At 42.8% G+C, this 18,078-nt stretch overlaps 1 protein-coding gene across 2 annotated transcripts in view; it reads left to right on the top strand.

Moving 5' to 3' along the window:
* Positions 1-18,078, top strand: part of ZCCHC14 (zinc finger CCHC-type containing 14) — a 53,539-nt gene that overhangs the window by 32,796 nt on the left and 2,665 nt on the right. The window contains exons 3-12 of one of the 2 annotated variants that reach the window (XM_064459722.1): positions 5,226-5,299; positions 8,048-8,119; positions 8,321-8,430; positions 10,352-10,446; positions 10,533-10,587; positions 12,056-12,329; positions 13,696-13,787; positions 15,267-15,394; positions 15,792-15,932; positions 16,022-17,491. In XM_064459722.1, the coding sequence (XP_064315792.1) occupies positions 5,226-5,299; positions 8,048-8,119; positions 8,321-8,430; positions 10,352-10,446; positions 10,533-10,587; positions 12,056-12,329; positions 13,696-13,787; positions 15,267-15,394; positions 15,792-15,932; positions 16,022-17,491 (2,511 nt within the window). The remainder of the gene's footprint in view (positions 1-5,225; positions 5,300-8,047; positions 8,120-8,320; positions 8,431-10,351; positions 10,447-10,532; positions 10,588-12,055; positions 12,330-13,695; positions 13,788-15,266; positions 15,395-15,791; positions 15,933-16,021; positions 17,492-18,078) is intronic. The other variant, XM_064459724.1, reaches the window with a different exon arrangement.

The raw sequence follows: 18,078 nt of genomic DNA, 5'->3' as shown, positions 1-18,078 counted from the left end.
AGTACATAATCGTAACACAAACTAAAGAATTTTACTTGCGTTTTTTCCCCTGCTTAAAAATAATTTGTAGCGTTTCTGGTTTGTTTTTTTTTTTGCCAAGTACCATGTCACAGGAGCTGCACAGGTTCAACCCAGTCTCATGACACTCACATTTTGCCACCTGAATGCTGGAGAACAGGGTTTCTGTGCTACAGGCCATGTAAACTGAACCTACAGGCAGTGATTTAATGAAAAGGAGAATGACTAGCTAGCTGTGGAGTAGAAATTACACTTTCAGCCTGGGTGGTAAATTCTTCCTGGTCGTTTCAATGTCATTCACTTTAACCCAGTTGCTCGGCTCTCGTGATGTGCTCCTGGCTTGCAGTCTTGTCTGTAGTTTTATCTAGTTTTGTGCGAAAAAACACCCCACCCTCTAGATGCTCATGCATGTTTTCTTTTGGTAAAGAGAATTGCTAAAAAAAAAAAGGTGCTGTGTAAAGCTATTTGTGAAATTTAAAGGTAAAACATACTGGTACAGATTATACTGATGTGCACAGTACAACTGGTTAAAGACGGAATGGGTGTTTGATTTAATTACAGAGTTCTGGTGTTAGTGCTCAAGTATTAGATATCATGAAAAAGGGCTAGCCTTCAACCAACGCTTGTGATTGTCTTGAAATTTTTACCTTTTTGGGAGGAACACAAATTCTGTGTGGCTTGAGGCATTGATCTCTGTAGTCCTTTTACTGGTGAACAGTGACTTGATCCAGAAGTTGAAAAAAGGGAGTTAAACCCCACCACAACCTACAGTGGGATATTATGGTGGCTTCCAAAAATGTCTTTACTGCTCTTGCCCACATCCACTGCATGTTTTACCCTGACCTTGACTGGCCAGGAGTGGTTAATCCTAAAGTGTTTGAATTGGTCTTTCACTTCATGTAGCTGCTGACATTTTAGGAGGAGGAGAAGGTCCAGGATCCTGCTCTTTCAGAGGGAGAGGCTGGGCAATGGCTGGCATCAAGAAAGCCAGAGGGTATAATAACTGGTCGTGAGAAGAGGGAAGGAGTTGACTGCGCCTTCAGAGAAACCTTCACTGATCAGATGACAAATGCACTAATATCAGCCAAATGGGTAAGAATCCCAGGCTGGAGTAGGAAAACACGACTGAATAAAGTGTCTTCAAAGTCACTGGCTCTGTTTTACCTGGGTGTTTTGGAACAGTGCAGGGGCGGAAGCACTATTTGGAAAGGAGAAGAGATGACTTGGAAATCACCCGTCAGAGGAACTGACTGCCTCTGCTGCAGTATTTCAGACGTAAGCTTCCATACTTGATACAATTCTGTGTACAATTGAAAACTACATGAAGAATGTGGCAAATAATTTTTTATTACTTTAAGAAATTTGATTACAGACAATCTCTGCAAGTGAATAAAGATGTGTTTGTGCTTTATGTTGCTCTTTCAAAGTAGAGTTCAGCAAAAGACAAAGGTTCAGCTACTTAAATCTGATTCCTAGTAACTACGTGTGCATGCTTAGGGCTGTGTGGTGATGCCCCAGTACTCTGCCCTTTTCTGAATGGTGCCACAGGACACTTGTAACGCGGGGGTGCCACAGCCTTGATGGGAGCCTCTCCTACAGCACTGAAGTTCCACAAACCTCCTCCATATTTCTGTACACCGTTCACATGTCAATTGTGATCTCATCCTGCTGTTTCACTTACCTGCCTTAATTTCCCAGATAATTATGGATAAATCTCCACAATGCAAAGCCTTCTGTGCCTCTGCCAGTGCAGCTTAGCCTGGCAGCGAGGGAGGCATGTACACGTACACATACAAGCACTTCTCTTGGATCTGGGAGAGGGGAGCAGACGGAAGGGTACATCTCTGAGGTCTTGTATCATGGCTAATGCCCTGCTAAGCTGCTGTGCTCCCTTCCTGTCCCGTGCACAACAACAAAGCCTAATGTGGAGAGCAGAGCTTGGACTGCTTGTGGATGAGTTCCCATTGATTAGTTCCAGACCTAAAGTTCAGATTTAAGGTCGTGCAAATATACTTGCTCTGGCTATCTTCTGAATTAGAAACGTTAACTTTTTTCTTTTTATCCCCTGGGTTGGGAAGCTTGAGTTTTGCTGAATTCAGCATCCTGAAAAGACACAGTATCATGTGTCCTTAATTTCGTACAAAGTTTTTTCTGGTTGTGGAATTGTTGATAGCAATATTGGGTAGAGGCAGCTCTTTGAGCAATTTCCCATGTGCTTGAGAGTAAATACAGTAAAAAAAAAATAAATTCTTGTTTTTACTTTACAATTTGTTAGACAGCACATTTAATATCCACTCACTCCTGCCTGGTAGGTGGCACGTTTTTCTTCCTGAATTTTGTATGATTGCTCTGAATAGAGTAAAGCTTCGTAAGTTTAGGAAGGCTATTTTAATAAAATCAACCACAAGCTAAATAACACAAAGAGTATGTGAGAGACCACATAACAAAAACATACAACTTGATGAATTAAACAAGAACTCTAGAATTTTTTTGGCAGATGGTATTTTTCACAGTATTGGGAGAAAGTTACTGGAGCACTTTGTATGACATTAGAAGTGTCCCAGCCAGTTGTCCCTAGAAGCATATTGCTGCTGCATGAACTATATTTTATGCTCTAGATCAGACCTAATCTTACAAGGTTCGGTTCAGGATCACTGCAGAAATACCTACCTAAGGGTTCACTTTGCTAATTGCAGTCGTTTTCCAGAGGATAATATAATCTGCTGCAGTGAATTTAACTGGACACATTCAGACCAGCACTTTAGCATGAAAAGGTCACGTAACTGTCAGCACAACAAAATCTACGAGGTGAGTTAAAGTTTGTTATTAACACATAGTAAAACAGAAATAGCTTTATTTTATACTGATAGTAATCCTATTTTGCTTGACTTACTGTGGAGGAAGAAAGAATAGATGGAAGAGGTGGTATCTGAATACTGTAGAAATGCCCATGATAACAGTTTTGGTAAAGCGACACTGGATTTGCTATCGATGACAAATGTTAAGTAACACTTGCTATGTCTTTCTGGCTTCCTTTGTCCTACTCCAAAACCAGACGCTGCAGCAGTTGACGCGAGGCTTTCTACAAGTTATTTGCACATTCCTCAGCTGTTTCACCAGCAGTGTGGTGACACCCCCTCTCAATATCCCCTCTGCAAGTTCTTTCCGATTATAATTCTGAAGTACATGCAATTCTGATCAATATTCAGTGTATTTTAACTGTGATCACAGTTAAGGGTGCCCTCAATTCCCTTAAATAAGCGTACCAAGGTAGATTTTTCTTCAAATGGCAAGAAAACCTCTGAACCATGTGCATATTTAAATCTTCATGCCACTACATACTGTCTAGATAGTTCATCAATTATTTGGCACACAGAAGATTTATTCCCGTGGTGCTCAGCATGCAATGTGACAGCGCGGTAGTACTGTAAAATCATTTCAGAAGCATGAGAGGAATCCAGTGAAAACTTTAAGCGGAGCAAGTCTCTACAAAAAGCATAATATGCAGGAGAAAGTAGTAAGTGATGAACTGACATTATTCATAAACTCAGGGATTTATGTTATTGTAACTAGGAATTACAGGGAGAAGGAATGGTTGAGATGATTGTAAAAGGGATGTTAATTCTGTAATTTAAAGACAGGCACAAATCGCAGAATCCCAGAATCCCATGTGGGAAGGGACCTCAGGGATCATCTAGCCCAACCTTTCTGGGAAGAGCCCAGCCTAGACACGATGGCCCAGCACCCTGTCCAGGCGACTCCTGAAGGTGCCCAACGTGGCCGAGCCAACCCCTTCCCTGGGGAGATGATTCCAGTGGTGACTGTCCTCACTGTGAAAAATGTCCCTCTGGTGTCCAATCGGAATCTCCCCAAGATATATCTGTAGATCTATTTAAAACTTGCCAGCTCTAAAAATTTTGACTGCAAATAACTAAGGCTCAAAGAGGAGATCTTTAAAGCAGCCAAGACCTAGGTTGTAACACTTTTTGAATGAGGGCACAACAAAAATTGTTCAGTCTCCACGGTGAAGACTTCAGGTCACGATTGTTTCCAGGTCGAGGCAAATCAAGCTGCAGACTGGCGATAGGGTGGCTTTGGCTGAAGTCCCACCGTGGGGAACAGCGATCAAACAGGTTGCCTGTTGTGATGTTGTTGCTGTGACGTTTGCGCTGCAACTGTGGTCGTGCAGTTACATTACAAGGAAAATATGTGATAAATACACATTTGAGTCTTACAGGTAATGTAGCATATAAATAGTCTTGAAAACAGGTAAACATCTGGTAAATAGTGATTCCCCAGAAACAAAATGGCAGGGCTCTGGGTTTTGCTCGTTAGGACCGCTAAGTGAAACACAATATACACAGCACGCATCCCTTCACGCACCTGTCACTCGGAGGTGAAATTCTAGTGACTTCTAGTATAATTGCTTTTGAATTTTTAAGCTAATGTAAATTGGCTTTTTGTGTGAAAAAAATCTGTGCGTGTATCCCTATGTGTGCAGTCAAAAGGCAGGAGAAATTTGCAAGAGAAATAGAAAGTCAGTAAAATAATCTTAAATTTTAGCATGGTGGAATTTCTGATCTGTGCGTATTGGGGAGTGAGAGTCTCCAAGAATTTAGCATATCAAATATGGGACGCCTGAGATCATGTAGAGATGGAAGCCGTGACCTGTACTGTTGTTCAACCCTTTCCACAGTAAGATCCTGGTTTTGCTTACAACTTACTCCAATTGCAGTAATTGAGGCTGAAATTTTCCATGAAACACTAAACTCCTTGCAAAACCAGCCCCTGAAAACATGGAGACTTTTGCCCATGTTTGTTTCTCTGTGTGCCAGTTTCCCTCAGAGGGATGGTACTTGCCTATGATGTTAGTAACATAGATCCACGCACGTTTGCGTAGCAGTCTGTTATTACGCCGATTAGTGCCGTGATAAGGCCATGAGGAAATAAAAAACTTGGCGTTTAATCTGTTGTTTGGGTGCTGTTTGAAACGAAGCCTTGCTGAGGCTAGAATGGAAAGCATCACGGAGCAGCGGTATCGACCTTCCTATCTGCCGAGCGAGGCAAGCCTGAGCTGTGCACCCGTGGCACTGCCGCGGGTCGCCCGATGCTCTCCGAGCAGGTCCCAGCACTACCAAAGAGCCAGCCCTTTTGCATGCATTTAAGATTATCTTCCTCATTCTTCTTATCTCTTTGTTTTTTCATAGTGAGTGTTGAAAAAGTGGAGCTAAAGGGACTGACACACAAGAAGAATGAAAGAAATGTTGAATATTCCTTTGAGGTAAGTTTCTGTGATTGGGTTTTTTGTTCCCACTATGAAAGAAGGGAGGATAATGCTTAAGGAGGAGTTAAATTTTCAAACCTTATTTTTAGATCCCAGAAACCAGTCTAGCGGAGCTCGTTGGGGATAGATGCTAGTCATATTTTATAATCAGTGATTTGGAAGTAGTTGTAAATTGTTGTTGATGACTATTTGGGGATGAGGCAGAGTGGGACACAGGCAAAGTAACAATACTCTAATGCAGCAGGTTGTGGCAAAATATACGTTTAGGGGAAAACTATCATGCTGTGCTTACAGAATGGGTATCTGTGTGCAGGGATGGAAGAATTTAAATCTTCATCTGGGCAAAGAGAATGTAGACTCCTGGGTCAGTGCTGCACGTACGGGAGAAGGGGTAGGATGGTCATTTATCTTCGTGCTCGGTATTGAAGGGAGTGTGAGGCTGTGACATAGGGTTCAGGTGTTACTGGCTTTCAAAGGGCTGTTGAATACAGAACATAGCTATGGAAATGATTCAAGGCTTGAGGAAAATGCCATGTAGTGAGAGAGTTAAAGAACTTGACTGAAAGATGACTTGGGTATCATATAAAAGCGTTTTCAAAGGGAAGAAAATATTTTATGGTAAAAGGGACGTTAATCTAGCAGAAAAAGGCACGACGGGAACCGTTGTCTGCAAATTGGAGCCAGACTAATTCAAAGTGGAAGTGAGAATAGTTTCTCTGGAATGAGAGTGGTTAGCCACAAGCTGCTAGGAGAAGTGGCTTCCTCCTCCCTGTTTTTACACAGCTTTTGGAGGTTCGGTCATTGCTTACAATTTCTGTGGAGGGATGACTTCATTCTGTGAAACGTTGTGCTAATAGCAGAGACTGGATTCTGGGTGCTGGCGCGAAAGAATGACAAACTGCTGTTCTCCCATCTAGTTGGAACAACGTCTTCCAAAATTCAGAATGCAGAGCCCAGAAAATGTCTTTGCTTTGCTTAATGAGGCAACAGAGCCAAACCGTTGGTGAGAAAAGGAGAACCCAAAGGAAAATGGACAGTAGAATTTCAATTTTCTACAACTTTAAAAAAAAAGGTGCTCCTTCAAACTACCACCCAAGACAGAGCATCAGTTCAGCATTTTCTTGTGACGTTGACAGCATTAACCTCTGCATGACTTGATTCATGGATAATGTTCTGAATTTTCTAAATCCCATGATTGTTCCAAATGTCATTAATAATAGAAAGGACTTTTTCAAGGGGTTTTGAAAATCTTTGTGAAGCATGCAGTTGTCTAGGCTCCAGTTACATATTACTATCTTGTGGAATATCTTTTTCTATAAATACCTGAAATTACTTTTACCAGTATTTCACTTGACAGCTTGTAAGCTGAAAGAACAGTACATAGCGTAGCTGAGCTAATAAATTGCTGTTTGCTGGGTTAGAAACCCAACTATTAAATGTTTTGTTTAGTAGCTTGGGAATAGAAGGTCAATAGATGGAGCAGTTTAGTGTTTTCAGCATTGCTTGGCAATGCTATTGTTCCTGCATTTACAGTTCACATTATTGTTTTATAAGTATTGAAATTTATAACAAGTTAGCAAAACATAAGCTGTAACAAATGCCGGGTTATTACAAAATTAGAAAGAAGTAGTTTGTCCTGTATTTTCTGAAATGTCTCATTAATTTAAAGACGTATTAGTTTATCACAAACTTCAAAAAAAAAAACAAAACAAAAACCCCACAGGATTTGTAAAACCAGAAACTGCTTAAGTTTTCTTTCTTCTTCCCTCCCCCCCTTTACTTTTTGTGTAACAGCTCTGCAGAGAGGAAATTCCTCCATTATGTAATATATTTTGAAATACTCTCCTCTCACCAGTCTCTTTGGCAGCATTCTGATGGCTGGAAAAACTTTGTGTATGTTTTCAGTTGTCATTGAAACTAGTGTCATGTGAGAAGATGGCCTCCTGATTCTTAAACGCACAAACCCAGCTTCTTCCCCTATAGAACTGCTGAAGGTCCATATGGCTTCCAAACGCTTTTAATAGATACCTTAAGTCTGCGGGGACTTGTCATTGGCCAGTCTCACACTGATATTCTTCGTGCCGAGAAATCCTGACTTTTGGCTCAGTTAAACTAATCATCCAACAACCAATAAATGCCTCTGTATCTAAGAATGTAATGACTTCATGCAGAAAGCGTATGGGAAGAGATACTGAACTATTTCCTTTTTCTAGGGCGTATACAAGATGGTGTCTAAAGAGCGTAGCTAGAGCAGTCACTGCAGCTTTCACTTCTAAGGTTTTGCCTTTTTTTTTTGCAGTTGGGGTGATTTGCTGCCGTCTTCAGCTTTGTGTGGCATATGGAGTCGATTAATCATAAATAGGCACTGTTGTGCTGTGGCGAGTTGTTTGTATTGTACATCGGATTCTACAAACCAGCTGTTTCCTTTAACAATAATAAGGAAAAATTTCCATTACCTAGTAGTCTGTTCCTTAATACTGGACGTGTACAGCGGCTGCGTCAACTATGAAGTGCTTTTTTAAGCATTCAGAATAGTTAAGTATAATAACAGTGAGGACTGGGCAGCGAGGGGGGACCGAATAATAGTTACTTGTGCACAAAAAAAGTTTTTCCTTCTTGATGTCACACCTTAAAAGCTTTCTTGCAGGCTCTGGGGGACACTTGATACCTACTATTGATCTTTTTGGAACCAAACTGAAATCCCTGACTACTAGTTACTAAACTGAATGCTTTTTACTTCTTAAGGTCCTGTGGTCTGATTCTTCAGTGACGTCGGTAACCAAATCTTCCACTGAAGTGACTGAATTTATTTCAAAGGTAAAGGCGATATGCAAATAGCTTGAAAACGGAGAGATGTTTTGTCCCTCTATGTAATTTTGTTCAGTGACACTTTTCAAAATGTACTGGGATAATACACAGATGGAATTTCATAAAATGTTTGACTTACAAATTGCTGTGCCTTGAATCTCATATGAGTAACGAGTCTTCATTTCACTTGTTTGTAATATCTGCCTCTAGCTATCTCAGCTGTATCCTGAAGAAAACTTGGAGAAATTCATTCCTTGCCTAGCTGGTCCAGATTCATTTTACCTAGAACGGAACCACATGGACCTGGAATCGGACCTTAGGTATGCTCGGTTTTTTTGTTGTGGTTTTTTTTTTTTTTCAATCTGGACGCTTGGCTTTTTTCACCAAGTGGAAGAAAGAAACAGGCAAAAAAACATTATATTAATATTCTAAATTACTTTCAAGAGCGAGCTGGATCCGAAGCAGTATTTCATGATGTTCTACTAATTCCAGTGCATAAGAATTTTTCAGGAATTCTTGCTTCAGAAATACATATGGTAATAATATTCTGTATTAAGCTTCCTGGAGAAATTGTATTTCCTCATTCCTTGTTGAAAACAAATAGTGGATCATTGGCTTTGCAGAAGCTTGGTTTGGGCTCAAAAAAATAGCCAAAACTGCTTTTAAAAAAACTCCCAAAACTCAGGAAGAAACAGTTGCCTGAAAAGTCATCCTTCTGAATTGAGGGATGGGTTGTGGGGATTTTTTTCCCCCCAACCCTTTCGCAGAGTTTTTTATTATCTCAGTTGTTTTAGGTTGTTGTGGTGTTTATTTTACTTTAATTTAAAAAAATGTAGGTAGGTATTATAGCCATTAAGTTTTTGGAAGCCATTAACAGCTGAAAATGTTTTGAAGCCTTCGATAGTACCTGCTGACGTTATCACAGATCACCTGGCCATTATCTAATCTAAACCACAATTTTAAAAATCATCATCTGTGGCAGGTCGCATCAGTTCTTTCTTCCTAAATACTGAAGTAGTTTTGCTTGGGAAATTGGAGGGACTGAAAGGATTTTCAGCTACTACTGCCTTTATCTATGCGAAGTATTAAATGACATTTTAAAATAGTAATTAACTTCTACTAGAGCTTCTGCTAAGCATCTTTTCCCTAAGTCAGGGCGGACTTTTGTCCACCGTTGGCAGAGCCACAGTGGGTATTGTTTTTCCATAGCCTGAGCCAGCAGGTGCATGCCTCAATTATTTTTCACAGCAAACAGCGTTAACACTTCAAACGGTCCCTTCTGTGCTTTGAGGATCACAGCCGATTGATGCGAATTAGGTGGGGTAAGAGCGAACGCATGGCGCTGCCGTCGCTGTTTAGCAACAGTCGCTACAAATCTGGGTTAATAGAACAGCAATCTGCGTTTACACAGCAACGGTTGTATCTTTGGAGCAGAGGAAGAAGCTGGCTTGTTATGTTAAGTGCTACATGTCTGAAAAATTCAGAAATGAACTGTGATTTTTTTCAAGGTGGAAAGCAGGCTGGAGTGTGTGTGTATAGTTGGATTGTTTTTTACTCAAAAGGTTTTTTTAAAAAAAAAAACAAGTACAAAGATACAGTCAAAAATGCTCTTTCTTTATCAACTTTTTATACCTTTTCAAAGCTATAGAAGATTTGGCAAAAGGCAGTCCGGTTTGCGTAACAACAAGAAGTCTAGTCATGTTGATAGAATACGCTTCATACACTGCAAAGTTTTAGGAGATTGCCTTTTTTCTCCCCAAGAGGCACAGCGATCCCAGGGAAAATGTGACATAAGTTTTACAGCCTTTTTCCCTGCGCTGCCAGACTCTGCATCTGCTGTTTATCTCGAAGAGGAGAAAATTAAATAAGCTATATCTATATTTTATGGTCGTCAGATTCATGAATTTGAAAGGAAATTTTCAAGTTTATATTTGAACGTTATCTGCTTTACAAGCGTTCAGCGTTCCCAAACTAAGCATCTTTACTGAAACACTCATCAGTGAACGCAACACAATGGTAAGGTGTTTAAGGAGTATTAAGGATAACAATATCCATGCGTTTCAAGCCTATTTTGCACTGGATTTGCATGGTGTTATTAATTTGAAAGGGTTTTTATGTTTTTGCTTGAAAATTTCAAATGTAATTTCAAAATTTCCTGCGCAGTCTGCAATCAGATTGCAAAGGCAGCTGCAAATCAAACGTAACGGAACTGAGGGGGGCTGTTTGCTTTTGAACATGCAGGTATTTGGCACCGTTACCTTCCCATGTGGTGAAAAATGACCACGTTAGGAAGTTCTTCAGCACTTCATCTCCTTCACAGCAACTTCAGAGTTCAAGTAAGTTTACTAAAAAATCATTCTTAAACTTTATTTACTGATGTACGTTTCATAAACTGATGTAACTTCTGTTCCCTGTTTTTTAGATCCCGGCAACCCCTCCCTTTACAAAGTAGGAACTACGCTGGGAACATCTGGAAGGTAAAATATTTCTCTTGTTTACGTTTGTTCTGGTTAGTTGTACAACCCCATTACGTAGGTAATCATGTGTCTCCTCTTGGGGATTTATTGACGTCTACGCTTCCATATGCATCTGTAGAAGATTTTAAGAAATTCTAGCCTTAGCGTGTGGTCTGCCCAAAACAGGCAAACGGTGAGAATATTGGTGTAAGGCAGTAGCATTCCTAGCGTTGGCATTTGTTTGTTCCTTAAATGCCTTAAGAAAATGTGCCTTGTCATAACAACTGCAAGAGCTCAGTGTGGGTAATAGCCTGAAGAGAAGTTTTGCAGTGAGTTGATGGCAAAGAGAGCAAAACTTAGGTACCAGGCAATCTGCAAGTCAAAATATAACATGGTATAATACTGGAAATGGAGGATAGAATTCAACTTTGGCTTCAAAATTAAAGCATATAAAATGTAGTTACCATTGGACCAGTCTTTCTAGGGTTGTGACAGAATCTCCGTCGTTGGCGGCTGTGAAATCAGCAGTGGCTCTCTGGTCCTAAGAAATGCGTATGTTCAGGGGAGAATTTAGGGAAACCTTTTGACCAGCGTTACGTGGGAGGTGAGATCAGACAACTGCAGTGTTCCTGCTGGCACTAAAACCTAGGCACGCCCGTTCTAAGCAGCGTTTCTCAAAACGTTTGAAGCTGTAACTACTATCTGGCATCAACGCTTCAATGTTGAGCCGCGGTGGTGGATGATTTCTTTGTGATCCGCTGCTTACTGCGCGAGTCGTAATGATCTCAGTCACATACTTAAAGGAATTAATCCAAGTTGTAGGCACAGATCTGGTCATCGCTCGTATAAGTCTTTGTGGGCAAAGGGAGACTAGAGCATCCATGAAAGGTTTTTTTCTCTCTGCAGCATATTTGCGTGTTCCCTTGTACAGCAGGGGTTTTCCTTTCAGAGGGAGGAAGGAAATGTCGTCTAAGAGAGGTAGAAGTCAGCCTTGGGGAAAAGAAGGCAAGAAACTCTTGCCTTCTGTTAGGATTTAGCAACCTCGGAGCTCATTCTCTGAACAGGCAATTTTCATTTACTCTAACAAGACCCTCCAAGGAGCCAATATTGTGGGTTATTTTGCCACTTCGATATGTAAAAAAAAAAAATTCCACGGGGTTAATTTGGGCTTCTTTTTGATAATGCAAAGCGGAACCACGGCCATTCTCTCTAAACCTTTTTTAAATCACAGAGAAGTAGTAGAACATACATTGTCGGTGATTCTAGGAGTCCTCTGCTTAAGCTGAAGATAAGGCTCGCTATTTGCCATAAACGGCACCGTCTGTATTGCGCTATTGAACAGCACAGGTACAAATCTCTAACTTGGATCAAACAGCACAGGTTTTACCAGAAATCCTGGAAAGTGGTAGGCTTGTATGGCCGTAGGAGCTGAGCTCTGGGTGGCAGATATTCTCAGTGTGCTAAATCGAATTACATTGCTATTTTGCAGACCTATATGTGGAGTGGCTGGCATTCAGTCTTCTCAGAATCATGTTCAGCACTCGGCTGCTGCTCCCGTTGCACTACCCCACTGTTCCCATGCAGGAGGCACTGGCTCATCGCTGGCCTATCGCACCCAGATGGACACCTCTTCTTCACCCATGTTAATGTCTTCCAGTCCACAGACCCCTCAGACACAGGAGCAAAACGGGATCTTAGACTGGCTCAGGAAACTGCGGTTGCACAAATACTATCCTGTCTTCAAACAGCTCACGATGGAGAAGGTAGGGCAGCGGATTAAGAAAAGGGAGCCAGCTTTTAAATTATCCCTGTGTTTTCTAGTGCGGAGAGAGAGGCTGCAAACATCTGCACTGAGACTTGCAGAAGTTACTGGCAAATGCTGCGAAGGTTTGCGCTCTCTTGAAGCAGTAATGTTTTGATGAAAACCTTCTTTCTGGTTTTGATCTGTGTTGCGTCCGGGCTGTTCAACAGCTGCCGCCTGTTCCAGCGTTCTTCACCGAATGCTTGAATGCCGTCCTAAGGGCTCTGCTTTGGCTCCCTGTTCATCCCTTTGATGTGCAGTAGATAACTAAAACTTGTTGATTTTTTAAAAAATTTCTGCTTCTTGATTGATTTTTCTCCCAAAATCTTTGGTTATCCTTACTTTTAAAAAATAAATTCAGAGAGACTGCTGACATGAACGTTAGCGTGCACACGGACCTGCAAGTGAATGTGAGGGTTTTGTTTTCTGCAAAAAATTCTTGCGGAAAAATAATCCCTTATGTATTTGCATAGTAAGAGTCACCAATGATACTGATGTGTGCTGGATTTTATCTAAATAGAATACTTTTACAGCATTTACCCAGCTCCATCTGTAAAATTCGTGTCCTCTTACTGTCTTTGAGCCTTGCACGCCCTCCAGTGGACTAAGAACTTAGGTTGAGCCAGGTCTAAATGAGGATGGCTTTGTGCTGGCTGTAGCATGTTGTGTGTATTTAATTAGAATCTGTTACCAGAGTAGTCTGATTTTATTTTCTTTATGTGAAGGGAAACATACGGTGTTCTTTTCTTTAATAAAGCAGCAAAACTGTGCATAGTCTAGTGTGTTTTAAGAAAAAAAAGTATTATTATGCATACTTTGGCTTTAATTCTCATAACATTATGTTATGAACGTATCTTTTACTTTCATATTCTATGTCTATATTTTATTATCAAATTTAATTTTGGAGTATAGTTTCCAGTTAAACTGATGAGGGGACTGCCATTGAGTTCTGTGTCAAATGGCACAACTAGGAAAACTGGAGTGATTTTTTTTAAGAGAACTAGATCCTTAAACTCATTTGTAGCACAAAGTTCTATTTTAATATGTACACGGATTACTTCAGCTTTATTGTGAATGAATAGTTAATATAAGCACACACCTAATTAAATTTAATCTATGGATGTTCTTTCTTTCATTCCAGTCCCCCACGCTTCTATTCTACGCTGATTCTATAATCTAAAACTGGAGTAGAGAGTTTTCCTTAAATTAACATATGTTTAAAAAAAAAAAAGGCTTTAAAGTTGCCTTTCAGAATGGATCTTTCCTGAAAATGTAAATAAGAATATTTCAGGCTGTAAAACTAAGCACACATTTTTTTTCTTTACAAGTTTCTGAGTCTTACTGAGGAAGATCTGAATAAGTTTGAATCCCTCACCATGGGAGCAAAGAAGAAGCTCAAGACCCAGCTAGAGTTGGAGAAGTAAGTGCTGGGGAAAAACCGTCATTTTAAGGTCATAAGGTATTTATTGTGAGTTTTACAACGGTCTTTGCTTTCCAGACCATAAACCTCTCAGGATTCCCATCTGTGAGTGTGGATAATGCTTATCTCCCTTCCTCTTCAGTTGTCGGTTCCTTTGAAAAGCTCTTGAAACGGAGGTTTATTAGATCATGTTTAGTACTTACTGGTTTATTGTTGCCTGTTAGGGCTGTGATAAAGATAACTGCGTGCAAAGGATTTGTGAACTCTGTTTTAAAGGGATATGGCGACCCAGTCGTAACGTAAATGCCCGTCTTCACCTGTCACGTCGACAGCTCTTCAAAGGAGGGGGGCATTTTTTAAAATCATTTACAAAAGATATGTACTTTTCCCGAGGGCTTTTAAAAAACTTGTATAATAGATATCATAAAGCAGGTGTGCAAAGCCCGTTTAGATGTTGGGCTTACCCCCACCTGAGATTGATGGGGTAGGAGGGAATCGGGCAAGCCAGGCACTGAGCTGTAGGGTTTGCAAGCTCAGGTGATGCACACAGAAAGCCAGGATGCCCAGCAGGACGGCTTCTTCGTAAGACCCGACAATTTTTGTTGGCTTCCAGTCAGTGTGGATGGAGCACAGCTACTTGGAGAGCCTCCTCGGTGTCCTGCGGTGACCCACGCCAGCTGTGGCAGCTGCGGCCGCTCAGGCCCCTGCTGACTGCCGGAGCTGGCGTGCGAGGTTGCCAGATGACGCCCGTACAACGTCTGGACTTCTAACATTGTATGGGGACAAACCACTGACAGTCAGGGCTGTTGCAGGTAACCCTGGTCTCAGGAAGATCACAGCTTTATGTGGTGAAGGTGATACAAAGAAGGCCAGCGCTCTGTGCAATATTAATAGCCCTCTGGGGAAACCGATGCAACAGATTGTCCTATTTTTTTTGTCTCTCTACTTAGAGAGAAATGTTTATTCCAAAGCTACTGCAGTTACTTAAAAAGCAATTAAAAAAATCCAAATCCACGCCCATTTATCAAAGCTCCTTGACAGTGTTTTTCATCAGTCTTAGTTTTCCCAGAGTGTGTTTAGAAAATGAACACTTTGGACTGCATTTGGCTTTTCTTTGGCTTTGGGGTGCCTGGCTAGGTTTGGGACGCGCTTACGTAATGTGTGATAGAATTTAGTCACCGTCTGATGTTTTCACCTTGTACAAATAAGAGCATTAGTATTGTAATCAGGTGGCAAATAGTCCAAATGTAACTGCTGGCAAGAAGCTATGGTCGAGATTGATGTCATTTCCAAATGTTTCCATTTGAAATTAGCATAATATTTTACTGGATGATTACTCATCCTGCCTGAAACAAAACTCAAGGTGGATGAAAGTGGAATTAGTGGGTTTTGTCTGCCTCAGGTTCATTCAGAAATTGATTTATCTATTGTGCTTTAGCCAGTTTTTGTTTCTTCATCCCTTTCTCCATCACCCTATAGAGAGAAATCAGAGAAGCGGTGCCTAAACCCCACAACACCCTCTTCAGTTACCAGCAGCGGTGTGGCAAGGGTTCCCCCTACTACGCACGTAGGGCCCATCCAGAGTATTCGTGGCAACCATGCTGCAGGTAAGAAAGAGGAGCAGAGGACACTGCTGTGCTCTTGGGGCTGAATATGCCCTTGCACAAGAGCAAGCTCCTTCTTACACTGCTTTTTCAACAACCTGTCATAAGCTTTATCTTCCAAAATGCCATCGGCTTAATAGGGAGCCACCAAAATGTCCGGTTCCTGTGTACATGGAGTGCAATAAAAAATAGCTGCCCCTGTACGGTTGCTGTGCCAATGGTTAGCCGCACTAGTCAGCCACCCTTACGCATCCTGCTGCTTAGCTGATGCCTATCTGTAAATCTTGAGCATGGCCGTATGTTAGATGGTGTCGTGAAACAGTTGTAATTAGGACCTGTCAAGTAGGTGTTGCCCCTCCTGCTCGCGTTCCCTGATTGCTCGCGCACCCTGTATCCGCAGAGCTGCGAGTGGATGTGGATCAGCCGGCCCACCCGCTGCCCCGGGAGGGCAGCTCTTCCGAGTACTCCAGCTCTTCTTCCAGCCCCATGGGGATCCAGACACGGGAAGAGAGCTCAGACAGCGCCGAGGAGAACGAGAGACGTAAGCAGAAACGACCATAGAGGGTGCCTGTGTGCCGCCTGGCTTTGTCTAGTATTTATATGTATTTATAGATGTTTTCTGTCCCATAGGTTTAGAGATTCACTTAGACGGTTCAGAAAAGGAGAAGCCAGTGATGTTACTGAATCATTTCACTTCGAGCTCTGCCAGACCCACGGCTCAGGTCTTACCAGTGCAAAACGATGCAGGCTCCAATCCGTCCGGCCACCACGCTCTGCCGATGCAAATGATGTCAGCGGCCTCTACTCACATCACCCCCATCCGGATGCTAAATTCGGTGCATAAATCAGACCGTGGCAATGCAGACATGAAGTTACTTTCATCGTCTATGCATTCGCTTTTATCTTTAGAAGAAAGAAATAAAGTTTCTCCTGGTCCTAGGGGCAGCATAAAAATGGAGAAGAGCTTTGGAAACACGGTGGTGGATGTAATGTCTGCGTCTTCTCCCCACCAGCCCTTACAAGTGCTGTCGGGGGCTGCTGAGAACAGCTCGCCCACATCTACTATTAACTTTGGTCCTCGAACCAAAGTTGTACATGCTTCGGCTCTGGACAGAGTGATAAAAACAGCTCAGCAGCCAGGATTAATAGTAGAAACTAGTACTGCTGCCACCGTAACATCCAGCACGGTCTTCCACGTGGCTCGTCCGCCCATCAAACTCCTGGTGTCTTCGTCTCTTCCTACTGATTCTGCCATTGCCGGACAGACTTCCTGCTCCAGTAATATGCAAATAACGGTGTCCCCTGCAATAATAAATCCTCGGACTGCTCTGTACACAGCCAACACCAAAGTTGCCTTTTCCGCAATGAGCAGCGTGCCAGTGGCGCCAATGCAAGGCAGCTTCTGCGCAAACAGTAACGCAGCCTCCTCCAGCAGCCACCCCTCCACGTCGTTTGCGACCATGGCGAATTTGCCCAGCTGCCCCGCACCCAGCTCCAGCCCCACGCTCTCATCTGTTGCCGAGAACAACTTCTACAGCAGCAGCAGCAGCAGCAGTAGCAGCAGCAGCAGCAGCAGCGGATCCGCAGGGAGCATCCCGGTACCAAACCAGAACCATCACCACCACCACCACCAGCAGCAGCAGCCGCAGCCGCCCGGGTGCATGGTGTGCAGCTCCTGCGGGTGTAGCGGGAACTGTGGCTCGAGTGGTATGACCGTCAGCTACGCCAACTATTTCCAACACCCGTTTTCAGGACCTTCAATGTTTACTTTTCCATTTCTGCCCTTCAGCCCTTTGTGTAGTAACGGCTACATCAACACGCAGCAGTACAACAGCAGCACGACTTTCCCGGTGGTCCACACCGCCTACAACAGCGGTATCGCACCGGACTCCGTAATGACTGGGCAGTCGACGTTTGCCGTACCGCCAATGCAGAACTTTATGGCAGGGACAGCGGGGGTGTATCAGGCACAGGGAATGATGGGAAACAGCAATGGTTCGAGTCACAAAAAAAATGGGAATCTCTCCTGTTACAACTGTGGGGCCAGTGGTCACAGAGCTCAGGACTGCAAACAGCCTCCCATGGATTTCAATCGACAAGGTAAAAGCCGGCGGAGGGGCTGACGCGGGACGTGGCTTACACGGAGCGTCGCGTTTAGCCGAGGGGGAACGGCCGCGTACCCCGAGGGCGGAGGGAGGCGATCCAAGGGCCGCCTCTTCATTCCTGACTTGCATTAAAAAAAAAAAGCTCACCCTCTTCTTGGAAGGCGGTGGGTTTGAGCTGTGTCTACAAAAGTTGAAACTTATTTTTGTGGAGACCCAAGGCGAGGGCAGGGCCCAAGTAAGGCCCTGGGTCGGACCCAGGTGCTCTGCGGGGGGTGCGTTGGGTTCTGGGAAGGGGAGAACCACGCACGGAGGGAGGGAGGGAGCTACTGCGGACAGATTGCAGAAGAATTGTTGTTGCTGCTTACCCCTTGTCATCAGGGTCATCTTTTGTAATTGCAAGTTCCCCAGGAAGTTTAAAACTGAACATCTCTCTTCCCCCTTTCCCTTCCTACCCAAAATAATAACGTAAATGACGAACTGCTGTTCAATCGCTCTCGGAGGTCCCATGTTTGCCGCTATACTTACTTTGCAGGGCCTGTTGCTTACTCGGTTACAGCACAGGCTTCTCCAGGAGAGAGCTGA

Source organism: Phalacrocorax carbo, chromosome 8 (genome assembly GCF_963921805.1).
Source record: "Phalacrocorax carbo chromosome 8, bPhaCar2.1, whole genome shotgun sequence".
Lineage (NCBI taxonomy): Eukaryota > Metazoa > Chordata > Aves > Suliformes > Phalacrocoracidae > Phalacrocorax > Phalacrocorax carbo.
Note: the sequence above shows the minus strand (reverse complement) of the source record. Positions and strands in the feature narration are given on the sequence as shown.